This window comes from Ranitomeya imitator, chromosome 4, assembly GCF_032444005.1.
Source record: "Ranitomeya imitator isolate aRanImi1 chromosome 4, aRanImi1.pri, whole genome shotgun sequence".
Classification (NCBI taxonomy): Eukaryota; Metazoa; Chordata; class Amphibia; order Anura; family Dendrobatidae; genus Ranitomeya; species Ranitomeya imitator.
The window spans coordinates 722,095,372-722,110,041 of NC_091285.1; the positions used below are offsets into that span (position 1 = coordinate 722,095,372).

At 48.7% G+C, this 14,670-nt stretch overlaps 1 protein-coding gene across 1 annotated transcript in view; it reads left to right on the forward strand.

The window, feature by feature from the left end:
- LOC138677457 (phospholipid scramblase 2-like) overlaps positions 1 to 14,670 on the forward strand; it is a 148,085-nt gene that overhangs the window by 105,488 nt on the left and 27,927 nt on the right. The window contains exon 7 of the mRNA XM_069767613.1: positions 8,116 to 8,244. Coding sequence (XP_069623714.1) covers positions 8,116 to 8,244 — 129 coding nt within the window. The remainder of the gene's footprint in view (positions 1 to 8,115; positions 8,245 to 14,670) is intronic.

The following is a 14,670-nucleotide window of genomic DNA, read 5'->3' on the forward strand; positions in this document are numbered from 1 at the left end:
GTCCCCTACTGAATGATAGACAGAAGAGAGCTATGAGCCGTGCCCTACTGGGTGATACAGATAGTAGAGAGTTATGAGCCGTCCCCTGCAGGGTGATACAGATAGTAGAGAGCTATGAGCCGTCCCCTGCAGGGTGATACAGATAGAAGAGAGCTATGAGCCGTCCCCTGCAGGATGATACAGATAGAAGAGAGCTATAAGCCGTCCCCTGCAGAGTGATACAGATAGTAGAGAGCTAGCTATGAGCCGTCCCCTGCAGAGTGATACAGATAGTAGAGAACTATGAGCCGTCCCCTGTAGGTTGATACAGATAGAAGAGAGCTATGAGCCGTCCCCTGCAGGGTGATACAGATGGAAGAGAGCTATGAGCCGTCCCCTGCAGGATGATACAGATAGAAGAGAGCTATAAGCCGTCCCCTGCAGAGTGATACAGATAGTAGAGAGCTAGCTATGAGCCGTCCCCTGCAGAGTGATACAGATAGTAGAGAACTATGAGCCGTCCCCTGTAGGTTGATACAGATAGAAGAGAGCTATGAGCCGTCCCCTGCAGAGTGATACAGATAGTAGAGAGTTATGATCCGTCCCCTGCAGGGTGATACAGATGGAAGAGAGCTATGAGCCGTCCCCTGCAGGGTGATACAGATAGAAGAGAGCTATGAGCCGTCCCCTGCAGAGTGATACAGATGGAAGAGAGCTATGAGCCGTCCCCTGCAGGATGATACAGATAGTAGAGAGCTATGAGCTGTCCCCTGCAGGATGATACAGATAGTAGACAGCTATGAGCCGTCCCCTGCAGGATGATACAGATAGTAGAGAGCTATGAGCTGTCCCCTGCAGGGTGATAGATAGTAGAGAGCTATGAGCCGTCCCCTGCAAGATGATACAGATAGTAGAGCGCTATGAGCCGTCCCCTGCAGGGCGATACAGATAGAAGAGAGCTATGAGCCGTCCCCTGCAGGGTGATACAGATAGAAGAGAGCTATGAGCCGTCCCCTGCAGGGTGATATAGGTAGAAGAGAGCTATGAGCCGTCCCCTGCAGGGTGATACAGATAGTAGAGAGCTATGATCCGTCCCCTGCAGGGCGATACAGATAGAAGAGAGCTATGAGCCGTCCCCTGCAGAGTGATACAGATAGTAGAGAGCTATGAGCCGTCCCCTGCAGGGTGATACAGATAGTAGAGAGCTATGAGCCGTCCCCTGCAGGGTGATACAGAGAGAAGAGAGCTATGAGCCGTCCCCTGCAGGGTGATACAGATAGAAGAGAACTATGAGCCATCCTCTGCAGGGTGATACAGATAGAAGAGAGCTATGAGCCATCCCCTGCAGGGTGATACAGATAGAAGAGAGTTATGAGCCGTCTCCTGCAGGGTGATACAGATAGTAGAGAGCTATGAGACATCCCCTGCAGAATATAGATAGAAGAGAGCTATGAGCCGTCCCCTGCAGTGTGATACAGATAGAAGAGAGCTATGAGCCGTCCCCTGCAGAATATAGATAGAAGAGAGCTATGAGCCGTCCCCTGCAGTGTGATACAGATAGTAGAGAGCTATGAGCCGTCCCCTGCAGAGTAATATAGATAGAAGAGAGCTATGAGCCGTCCCCTGCAGTGTGATACAGATAGTAGAGAGCTATGAGCCGTCCCCTGCAGAGTAATATAGATAGAAGAGAGCTATGAGCCGTCCCCTGCAGAGTAATATAGATAGAAGAGAGCTATGAGCCGTCCCCTGCAGTGTGATACAGATAGTAGAGAGCTATGAGCCGTCCCCTGCAGAGTAATATAGATAGAAGAGAGCTATGAGCCGTCCCCTGCAGAGTAATATAGATAGAAGAGAGCTATGAGCCGTCCCCTGCAGAGTAATATAGATAGAAGAGAGCTATTAGCCGTCCCCTGCAGGGTGATACAGAGAGAAGAGAGCTATGAGCTGTCCCCTGCAGGTTGATACAGATAGAAGAGAGCTATGAGCCGTCCCCTGCAGAGTAATATAGATAGAAGAGAGCTATGAGCCGTCCTCTGCAGGGTGATACAGATAGAAGAGAGCTATGAGCCGTCCCCTGCAGGGTGATACAGAGAGAAGAGAGCTATGAGCCGTCCCCTGCAGAGTAATATAGATAGAAGAGAGCTATGAGCCGTCCCCTGCAGAGTGATATAGATAGAATAGAGCTATGAGCCGTCCCCTGCAGAGTAATATAGATAGAAGACAGCTATGAACCTTCCCCTGCAGGATGATACAGATAGAAGAGAGCTATGAGCCGTCCCCTGCAGAGTAATATAGATAGAAGAGAGCTATGAGCCGTCCCCTGCAGAGTAATATAGATAGAATAGAGCTATGAGCCGTCCCCTGCAGAGTAATACAGATAGAAGAGAGCTATGAACCTTCCCCTGCAGGATGATACAGATAGAAGAGAGCTATGAGCCGTCCCCTGCAGAGTAATATAGATAGAAGAGAGCTATGAGCCGTCCCCTGCAGAGTAATATAGATAGAAGACAGCTATGAACCGTCCCCTGCAGGATGATACAGATAGAAGAGAGCTATGAGCCGTCCCCTGCAGGGTGATACAGAGAGAAGAGAGCTATGAGCCGTCCCCTGCAGGGTGGTACAGATAGTAGAGAGCTATGAGCCGTCCCCTGCAGGGTGATACAGATAGAAGAGAGCTATGAGCCATCCTCTGCAGGGTGATACAGATAGAAGAGAGCTATGAGCCGTCCCCTGCAGGGTGATACAGATAGAAGAGAGCTATGAGCCATCCTCTGCAGGGTGATACAGATAGAAGAGAGCTATGAGCCATCCTCTGCAGGGTGATACAGATAGAAGAGAGCTATGAGCCGTCCTCTGCAGGGTGATACAGATAGTAGAGAGCTATGAGCCGTCCCCTGCAGGGTGATACAGATAGAAGAGAGCTATGAGCCATCCTCTGCAGGGTGATACAGATAGAAGAGAGCTATGAGCCGTCCTCTGCAGGGTGATACAGATAGAAGAGAGCTATGAGCCGTCCCCTGCAGGGTAATACAGATAGAAGAGAGCTATGAGCCGTCCCCTGCAGAGTAATATAGATAGAAGAGAGCTATGAGCCGTCCCCTGCAGGGTGATACAGATAGAAGAGAGCTATGAGCCGTCCCCTGCAGGGTGATACAGATAGAAGAGAGCTATGAGCCGTCCCCTGCAGGGTGATACAGATAGTAGAGAGCTATGAGCCGTCCCCTGCAGGGTGATACAGATAGAAGAGAGCTATGAGCCGTCCCCTGCAGGGTGATACAGATAGAAGAGAGCTATGAGCCATCCTCTGCAGGATGATACAGATAGTAGAGAGCTATGAGCCGCCCCCTGCAGGGTGATACAGATAGAAGAGAGCTATGAGCCGTCCCCTGCAGGGTAATACAGATAGAAGAGAGCTATGAGCCGTCCCCTGCAGAGTAATATAGATAGAAGAGAGCTATGAGCCGTCCCCTGCAGGGTGATACAGATAGAAGAGAGCTATGAGCCGTCCCCTGCAGGGTGATACAGATAGAAGAGAGCTATGAGCCATCCTCTGCAGGATGATACAGATAGTAGAGAGCTATGAGCCGTCCCCTGCAGGGTGATACAGATAGTAGAGAGCTATGAGCCTTCACCTGCAGGGTAATACAAATAGAAGAGAGCTATGAGCCGTCCCCTGCAGGGTGATACAGATAGAAGAGAGCTATGAGCGTCCTCTGCAGGGTGATACAGATAGTAGAGAGCTATGAGCCGTCCCCTGCAGGGTGATACAGATAGAAGAGAGCTATGAGCGTCCTCTGCAGGGTGATACAGATAGTAGAGAGCTATGAGCCTTCACCTGCAGGGTGATACAGATAGAAGAGAGCTATGAGCCGTCCCCTGCAGGGTGATACAGATAGAAGAGAGCTATGAGCCGTCCCCTGCAGGGTGATACAGAGAGAAGAGAGCTATGAGCCGTCCCCTGCAGGGTGATACAGATAGAAGAGAGCTATGAGCCGTCCCCTGCAGAGTAATATAGATGGAAGAGAGCTATGAGCCGTCCCCTGCAGAGTAATATAGATAGAAGAGAGCTATGAGCCGTCCCCTGCAGAGTAATATAGATGGAAGAGAGCTATGAGCCGTCCCCTGCAGGGTGATACAGATAGTAGAGAGCTATGAGCTGTCACCTGCACGGTGATAGATAGTAGAGAGCTATGAGCCGTCCCCTGCAAGATGATACAGATAGTAGAGCGCTATGAGCCGTCCCCTGCAGGGCGATACAGATAGAAGAGAGCTATGAGCCGTCCCCTGCAGGGTGATACAGATAGAAGAGAGCTATGAGCCGTCCCCTGCAGGGTGATATAGGTAGAAGAGAGCTATGAGCCATCCCCTGCAGGGTGATACAGATAGTAGAGAGCTATGATCCGTCCCCTGCAGGGCGATACAGATAGAAGAGAGCTATGAGCCGTCCCCTGCAGAGTGATACAGATAGTAGAGAGCTATGAGCCGTCCCCTGCAGGGTGATACAGATAGAGGAGAGCTATGAGCCGTCCCCTGCAGGGTGATACAGATAGTAGAGAGCTATGAGCCGTCCCCTGCAGGGTGATACAGATAGTAGAGAGCTATGAGCCGTCCCCTGTAGGATGATACAGATAGTAGAGAGCTATGAGCCGTCCCCTGCAGGGTGATACAGATGGAAGAGAGCTATGAGCCGTCCCCTGCAGGGTGATACAGATAGAAGAGAGCTATGAGCCGTCCCCTGCAGAGTGATACAGATAGAAGAGAGCTATGAGCCGTCTCCTGTAGAGTAATATAGATAGAATAGAGCTATGAGCCGTCCTCTGCAGGGTGATACAGATGGAAGAGAGCTATGAGCCGTCCCCTGCAGGGTGATACAGAGAGAAGAGAGCTATGAGCCGTCCCCTGCAGGGTGATACAGATAGAAGAGAACTATGAGCCATCCTCTGCAGGGTGATACAGATAGAAGAGAGCTATGAGCCATCCCCTGCAGGGTGATACAGATAGAAGAGAGTTATGAGCCGTCTCCTGCAGGGTGATACAGATAGTAGAGAGCTATGAGACATCCCCTGCAGAATATAGATAGAAGAGAGCTATGAGCCGTCCCCTGCAGTGTGATACAGATAGAAGAGAGCTATGAGCCGTCCCCTGCAGAATATAGATAGAAGAGAGCTATGAGCCGTCCCCTGCAGTGTGATACAGATAGTAGAGAGCTATGAGCCGTCCCCTGCAGAGTAATATAGATAGAAGAGAGCTATGAGCCGTCCCCTGCAGTGTGATACAGATAGTAGAGAGCTATGAGCCGTCCCCTGCAGAGTAATATAGATAGAAGAGAGCTATGAGCCGTCCCCTGCAGAGTAATATAGATAGAAGAGAGCTATGAGCCGTCCCCTGCAGTGTGATACAGATAGTAGAGAGCTATGAGCCGTCCCCTGCAGAGTAATATAGATAGAAGAGAGCTATGAGCCGTCCCCTGCAGAGTAATATAGATAGAAGAGAGCTATGAGCCGTCCCCTGCAGAGTAATATAGATAGAAGAGAGCTATTAGCCGTCCCCTGCAGGGTGATACAGAGAGAAGAGAGCTATGAGCTGTCCCCTGCAGGTTGATACAGATAGAAGAGAGCTATGAGCCGTCCCCTGCAGAGTAATATAGATAGAAGAGAGCTATGAGCCGTCCTCTGCAGGGTGATACAGATAGAAGAGAGCTATGAGCCGTCCCCTGCAGGGTGATACAGAGAGAAGAGAGCTATGAGCCGTCCCCTGCAGAGTAATATAGATAGAAGAGAGCTATGAGCCGTCCCCTGCAGAGTGATATAGATAGAATAGAGCTATGAGCCGTCCCCTGCAGAGTAATATAGATAGAAGACAGCTATGAACCTTCCCCTGCAGGATGATACAGATAGAAGAGAGCTATGAGCCGTCCCCTGCAGAGTAATATAGATAGAAGAGAGCTATGAGCCGTCCCCTGCAGAGTAATATAGATAGAATAGAGCTATGAGCCGTCCCCTGCAGAGTAATACAGATAGAAGAGAGCTATGAACCTTCCCCTGCAGGATGATACAGATAGAAGAGAGCTATGAGCCGTCCCCTGCAGAGTAATATAGATAGAAGAGAGCTATGAGCCGTCCCCTGCAGAGTAATATAGATAGAAGACAGCTATGAACCGTCCCCTGCAGGATGATACAGATAGAAGAGAGCTATGAGCCGTCCCCTGCAGGGTGATACAGAGAGAAGAGAGCTATGAGCCGTCCCCTGCAGGGTGGTACAGATAGTAGAGAGCTATGAGCCGTCCCCTGCAGGGTGATACAGATAGAAGAGAGCTATGAGCCATCCTCTGCAGGGTGATACAGATAGAAGAGAGCTATGAGCCGTCCCCTGCAGGGTGATACAGATAGAAGAGAGCTATGAGCCATCCTCTGCAGGGTGATACAGATAGAAGAGAGCTATGAGCCATCCTCTGCAGGGTGATACAGATAGAAGAGAGCTATGAGCCGTCCTCTGCAGGGTGATACAGATAGTAGAGAGCTATGAGCCGTCCCCTGCAGGGTGATACAGATAGAAGAGAGCTATGAGCCATCCTCTGCAGGGTGATACAGATAGAAGAGAGCTATGAGCCGTCCTCTGCAGGGTGATACAGATAGAAGAGAGCTATGAGCCGTCCCCTGCAGGGTAATACAGATAGAAGAGAGCTATGAGCCGTCCCCTGCAGAGTAATATAGATAGAAGAGAGCTATGAGCCGTCCCCTGCAGGGTGATACAGATAGAAGAGAGCTATGAGCCGTCCCCTGCAGGGTGATACAGATAGAAGAGAGCTATGAGCCGTCCCCTGCAGGGTGATACAGATAGTAGAGAGCTATGAGCCGTCCCCTGCAGGGTGATACAGATAGAAGAGAGCTATGAGCCGTCCCCTGCAGGGTGATACAGATAGAAGAGAGCTATGAGCCATCCTCTGCAGGATGATACAGATAGTAGAGAGCTATGAGCCACCCCCTGCAGGGTGATACAGATAGAAGAGAGCTATGAGCCGTCCCCTGCAGGGTAATACAGATAGAAGAGAGCTATGAGCCGTCCCCTGCAGAGTAATATAGATAGAAGAGAGCTATGAGCCGTCCCCTGCAGGGTGATACAGATAGAAGAGAGCTATGAGCCGTCCCCTGCAGGGTGATACAGATAGAAGAGAGCTATGAGCCATCCTCTGCAGGATGATACAGATAGTAGAGAGCTATGAGCCGTCCCCTGCAGGGTGATACAGATAGTAGAGAGCTATGAGCCTTCACCTGCAGGGTAATACAAATAGAAGAGAGCTATGAGCCGTCCCCTGCAGGGTGATACAGATAGTAGAGAGCTATGAGCCGTCCCCTGCAGGGTGATACAGATAGAAGAGAGCTATGAGCCTTCACCTGCAGGGTGATACAAATAGAAGAGAGCTATGAGCCTTCACCTGCAGGGTGATACAGATAGTAGAGAGCTATGAGCCGTCCCCTGCAGGGTGATACAGATAGAAGAGAGCTATGAGCGTCCTCTGCAGGGTGATACAGATAGTAGAGAGCTATGAGCCGTCCCCTGCAGGGTGATACAGATAGAAGAGAGCTATGAGCGTCCTCTGCAGGGTGATACAGATAGTAGAGAGCTATGAGCCTTCACCTGCAGGGTGATACAGATAGAAGAGAGCTATGAGCCGTCCCCTGCAGGGTGATACAGATAGAAGAGAGCTATGAGCCGTCCCCTGCAGGGTGATACAGAGAGAAGAGAGCTATGAGCCGTCCCCTGCAGGGTGATACAGATAGAAGAGAGCTATGAGCCGTCCCCTGCAGAGTAATATAGATGGAAGAGAGCTATGAGCCGTCCCCTGCAGAGTAATATAGATAGAAGAGAGCTATGAGCCGTCCCCTGCAGAGTAATATAGATGGAAGAGAGCTATGAGCCGTCCCCTGCAGAGTAATATAGATAGAAGAGAGCTATGAGCCGTCCCCTGCAGAGTAATATAGATAGAAGAGAGCTATGAGCCGTCCCCTGCAGAGTAATATAGATAGAAGAGACCTATGATTCCACCCCTGCAGGGTGATAGACAGAAGGAATCTATGGCCCCGCTCTTTTAGGGTGACAAATTTCAGAAGAACCATCTCTCTGTCTCTCTCCAAGGTGAAGTCTCAGGATGAGCAGCATGTAGTGGGAATGATCAAGATGGAGGGTGATCACATTCTGGTTTCCTTCCCGCTGGACCTGGAGGTGACGCAGAAGGCGATATTGTTGGGCTCCTCCCTGTACCTGGTGAGTAGTTGCCTCTGGCAGTTGTCTCTGGGGCGAGTTGAGTGATTCCTCCTGGAGCAGATGATGATGGACAACTCAAAAATTCATTACATGAATAAACTGTGTACTAGAAATATCACCCACAATGTTGCCTCTGTGACCGGTCTGCTGTGCTCACTGTGCCCACTGTGGCTGGCTGTGCCCAGTGTGACTGGCCCAGAAGTGCCCACTGCATCCTTTGTGACTGTGCCCTCTGTGATTGTCCCAGCTGTTCCCGATGTAACCCCCTGTGACCGGCCGTGCCCACTGGGCCTTCTGTGACTGGTCATGCCCACTGCACATACTGCAGCATAATACCGGCCCTCGACGTCCCTTGTCTCTGCTCAGGTCTTCCCTGTATCTTGGCTGCCGCTTGTCTCCAACAAAACCTTCATTCTCCCAATGTCTGAGCACTGAAAAATCAGCTAAAAGCTGCAACAGGTTATGGACCCAGACACAGCGAGTAAAAGCGCAGCACAGACAAGGACCGGATGGATGAATGGGACCTTCCAGAGGGTCTCCACTCCTGTACACAGGAAGCTCAGTGACATATAAAGGAGAGGAGGAAGGGGGACAATGACCAGCTATGGAAGAATAAAGGGGAATGTGACCATCCAGAGACGACGTGTGGGGTGTGTGGTAGATCAGCTCACGGCGGTAGGCAAAGGAACACTGTCTCTTTAAGTCTCTCACTGGTTTATTAGGAGTGCTGCATAAGCCAGTGCAGAGTTAGCAAAAATAAAGAAGGCCTTCCCAACCTAAGGAAAAGCAAAACATAACATACTGCACAGTCCCTGTGGTTGCGTGGATCCGCCCGTTCAGGAGAAATCAATATCCACAGGTTCAGGACACATAGCACTGCAGCTCCACTCTCCAGGCCTACCGAACACTGAAAGCCTCCGAAGGCCAACTATTTAAACCCAAGACCACACCCTGAGGTGGAGATAAGGTGGACAACCTCCCACCAGCTGTATGGTTGTCCACAAAATCCGAGCCCTTAAAATGGCCGATTAACCCCTCTTAACAGATAGTGTAGTAGAGGAAACTTCTAGGTTTCAAATCACTGAAGCTAATAGTCTCAGTGAAACATTTCTTCCCTCCAGTACTTTGCCCATGACTCTGTCACATATCCTCCATCTGCCAAAAGCTGGGGATTATGGCACCTTCACTCAATGAACAGGGTATCTGTATTACCATGTAGTTTCCCGAGCCTGTGCTCCACATAAAAACAAAAGTCGTGGAGCAGCAGAAACCACCTAGACACCCGGACATTCTTTCCCTTCTTTTCCCTCATCCATCTCAGGCGCACATGACCTGACACTAGCCTGGACTTTCGTCCCAACAGGTAGTACCTCAGCATGTCAATTGGCATTTTGATAACAAAACACTCATTCTCAACAATGGCATAGTTATTTTCACAGGAGGATAGTTTCCTACTTAGGTATTGGACTGGATGTTTGGCCCGATCTATTTCCTAGGACAACATCATAATAATTTAATAATAATAATTTTATTTCTATAGCTGTTCTGTCCTCACTAGCTGAGGCAGGCTCATACGTAGCTATACAGTCAGCTAAACCGCTATACCGGGGTCCAATAAGGAGACTGTGGTTGAGTCTGTGCTTTATTAAACGTAGTGGTATATTGATGCGGTGAAACTGTGAACAATGATATACATAGAATCAGTGCATGGCATAGAAGATACATAATACACATGATATACATTATGCATAACATTTAGAAAGCTAGTGACTAAACTAGGAGTACAACTGGTTAAACTAAGCTAATATAGAGCAGAAATATCTATAGGAAGCATAAAGACATACCGGCAATGCAATCGCAAGGGGGATGAAGTGAAGCGTCTTTCCTTGAAGGCAAACCGAAGAAAGTGAAAGGAAAAATGGAGGGAAATGGAGGCTGAGCTACCATAATGCATTGCAAAGGAGGAGGAGAATCAGACATGGATAATACAAAAACAAGATTGAACTGCCAACATAACTCTGGCCGCTAGAGGGAGCCAAAGCATCACAGATGAATAAAGGCATGAATATATCAATACTGTATACTGAGGAAACTGCAATTATGCAAGCAAATAATCAGGGTAACAATATTAGATGGCGGAGACAGAACACTCCCCGTCTGGCATCAACGGATGTCACTACTCCTTTCTTCCAAAGGCAACAATAGGACCAGTTCAGATACCAGTCTGGAAAATGTCTTAGGTTCATTCCCTTTGGTCATCCTTAGCTCAACTTTGCGGACGTTGCCGTCCTTGCTCGGGAACGTTGCGGTAACTAGACCAAGTGGCCACTGGTTCCGGTGAATCTGACAGTCTTTCACAAGAACAAGGTCACCTATGTTCAGATTAGGTTTAGTAGATTGCCACTTCGTCCGTGGCTGCAGGGTAGACAAATATTGTTTGCGCCACCTGTCCCAGAAAGTATTTGCAAGACTTTGTACCTGTCTCCATTGGCGCTTGTAGAGGTCCTTCGCGTCGAATCCTCCTGGAGGGGCACTGGACAGTCCTGTTTTCTGGGTAAGTAAAGTAGCTGGAGTCAATAACAAGGGCTCCTCAGGGTCGTTAGGAACTGGAACCAGGGGTCTTGCATTGATTATAGCTGCAGCTTCAGCCATGAAGGTGATTAGGCTTTCGTGGGTAAGCCTCGCTGCTCCTTCTGTAAATAGTCTTCCTTGGTGCTTGACCAGATTGTGGTAATGTTGTACGATTCGGTAGGCAACGTGACATTTTCCGGGAAGTATAAGAGGGAATTTCTCCACAAACTCCATCTCAGCTTCTTTGAGTCGGCCTCCTACTCTCAGTAAGCCACTGTTGTCGATGAATGGGTCGAGTTTTCTCAATATGCTGCTCACTGGTATTGGAGCTTTGTTAATAAGACATTGGATTTCTGCAAAGTAGGTTTCTCTTTGAACAGTGAGGATGATGTGATTTCTATAGAACTCTAAGTCGGAGGTAACGTAGGTATTTTTACAAAGATGCCAACCTTTACATTTTTCTGTGCCACAAGTTCTGGTGGTCCTGAATGAGCGAGCTATATGAGTCAGGCAGGTAATGGCTCGAGTAACTAACTTCCAACTTGAGAATCTGTCGAACCTGCAAGATCCAAGCTGGATAACAGAGGTCACTGTATGAAGGGTAGACACCTGAGGGCGGATTTCAGCATCTGAGTCCTCTCCTACTAGTTCAAAGGTGTCTGGAAAACATTCCTCAATGTACAATAGTTTTGGTCTCGAGAGCCACGTTGTGCTTCCTAGTCGACTAGCGTCAACTGCTCTAGTTGCATGATCTGCGGGATTCTGGTCTGTGGGTATGTAATGCCACTGCTTTGGATGAACTGATCTCCTGATTCGTAGCACTCTGTTATTGACATAAACGTAGAATCGCCTGGTTTCGTTGTGGATATATCCCAGGACTACTTTGCTGTCTGAGTAGAACTTGGCTTGTGTCAGGTCGATATCCATTTCGGATGCGATGAACTCCGCTAACTCAACGGCTAAGACTGCGGCACAAAGCTCTAACCTGGGTATAGTGTGCTCTGGTTGTGGTGCGAGTTTGGCCTTTCCCATGACGAAACCAATGTGGCACTGACATTTGGAGTCTACAGTTTTGAGGTAGGCAACAGCGGCAATTGCATTGACAGAAGCATCTGCAAATACGTACAGTCTTTGGCTCTGTATCTCAGTAGATGGCACAGGGGTGTATGGTCTTGGCACATGCAGGTTGGAGAGTGCCGCTAATGAGTTCTTCCACTCTTCCCACTGGATCCTCTTATCAGGTGGCAGAGGTGCATCCCAGTCAGATGTTTCCCTAGTTAAGTCTCTTAGTAGGGCCTTGCCTTGTATAGTAACAGGAGCTGCGAAACCCAAGGGATCGTACAGACTGTTGATGGTAGACAGGACGCCTCTACGTGTGAAAGGCCTTTCTTCCTGGCTGACCTGAAAGGTGAAAGTGTCTGATTGTAGATTCCAGAGAAGCCCGAGGCTGCGTTGCATTGGTGCGGGGTCTGACCCCAGGTCCAGGTCTCTGAGACCATTACATAGGTCCTGAGATGGGAACGCTTGCATGAGTTCTTGGCTGTTTGAGGCTATTTTATGAAGCCTAAGGTTTGAGCAGGCAAGCATGTCCTGGGCTCTCGTGAGAAGACTGATGGCAGTCTCATTTGAAGGCATGGCTTTTAGACAGTCGTCGACATAAAAGTCCTTTTCTATGAATTGTCTGACATCTGCTCCGTATTCTGGTTCTCCTTCCTGAGCTGACCTTTTGAGTCCGTAAATGGCGACTGCAGGGGAAGGACTGTTGCCAAAGATGTGCACTCTCATGCGATACTCTGTGACTTCTTTAGTAGGATCATTGTCTCTGTACCAGAAGAATCTTAGGAAGTTCCTGTCTCTCTCTCTCACAAAGAAACAATGGAACATTTGCTGGATGTCAGCGATGAAGGCAATGGAATCCTTACGGAAGCGCATAAGTACACCCAGTAGTTTGTTATTGAGGTCTGGTCCTGTCAGCAGAACGTCATTCAGGGAGACATCATTAAACTTAGCACTGGAATCAAACACGACTCTGATCTGGCCTGGTTTTTTAGGGTGGTATACTCCGAACATGGGTAGGAACCAGCATTCTTCAGAGTCTTTGAGAGTGGGAGCTAGTTCTGCGTGACGGTTTTCAAAAATCTTTGACATGAAGGAGAAAAAGTGATCTTTCATCTCTGGTTTCTTTTGCAGATTACGAATGAGAGAGGAGAAACGTTGTAATGCCTGATTTCTGTTGTTCGGTAGACGTGGTCTGTGGGTTTTGAAGGGAAGAGGTGCGATCCAGCTGTTGGTCTCATCTTTAACGAGTCCCTTGTCCATTACCTCTAAGAACAACTTGTCCTCTACCGACATTGCCACTTGGTTGTCCTGCTTAGTTCTCTGGAAGACTGTGCCCCCTAACTGATCCTCATAGCTTCCCGACACTATACTGCTGTCGTGAGTAAAGTCTATTAAATGATCAGGTAGTTGGATGCTGTGTGGCAGTTCCCTGACATGGAACTCATTGTTACAAGGTTGAAACAGAGATGGACGTCCTTTCTCCAATGTATTTGTCAGCATGCTTGTCACAGAAGATGGGGCGTGCATACGTCCCAAGCATACGTTGCCAATTATGACCCATCCTAGGTCTAGCCTTTGGGCATAGGGAGCATTGTGGAGTCCATTGATATGACGTCTCACTTTATGAACCTGTAGGATATCTCTCCCCAACAACAGAATTATCTGGGCCTGATGGTCGAGTTCCGGTATGAGGTGTGCTATTCATTTTAAGTGAGCGTGATGGATTGCTACATCTGGTGTAGGGATTTCAGATCTGTTGTCTGGGATCTGGTTACATTCGATGATCGTAGGTAGTGGTAGGCAGAATTGTCCGTCTAAAGACTCGATCTGGTAGTCAGTAGCTTTCCTGCCTGCTGTTGTCACAGTACCTGCACACGTCTTTAAGGAGTAGGGAGTGCTTGGCCCTTTGATGTTGAATAGGACAAAGAACGTTGATCTAGCCAAGTATCGATTACTTTGATCATCCAAGATAGCATACAGTCTTACAGCTTGGTCTCTATGGCCCTTCGGGTATACTTTGACGAGGCATATTTTTGAACAGGACCTACTGTCTATTGTCCCTTTGCAGACCTCGGTACATTGTGAAGTGATCTCTGGCGTAGCTATATCAGTGCTCCTTTTCTCCCCGCCATGCTCACTGTCAGCTGGCGTGTTTTGTGTACTCCATGGAGCTGGGCCGGGGTGTAGAGCAGTGTTATGATCTGTGGTGCCACATTCTGTGCATTTTACACTGACCTTGCAATCCTTGGCGAGATGAGCTGTGGACGAGCAGCACTTGTAGCAGATACCGTTTTCTTTCAGGAAGCTTCTGCGATCTGGCATAGATTTTCCTCTGAAGGCTCTGCATTACAGGAGAGGATGAGGCTTCTGATGAAGTGGGCACTGCTTGTCAGGGTCCTGCACCTTTGTCTCTGATTGGGAGCAGCCAGCAGACCTGTAATTAGAATCTGAAGAAGAAACATAAGTCTTGTGTACTTCCACAGATGTTCTGCGTGGATTTGCAGGTGGTGATGGTGTGGCATATGGTATATCAAAGTCAAAGCTGGGATCGTTTCTAATTCTCGCTTGTTGGTGTATGAAGTCTACAAAAACGGAGAAGGGAGGGAATGGAACGCTGTGTTTGTATTTGTACGTGGAACCATGTGTGAGCCACCTCTCCTGTAGATTGTAGGGCAACTTCTGGACTATAGGGTTAACACCTCTGGCTGTGTCGAGAAATACAAGTCCCTGTAGGTCGTCCTCATATTTGGCAACTTGGACTTCCTTTAGCAGGTCGCTTAGCTCTCTAAGTTTCTG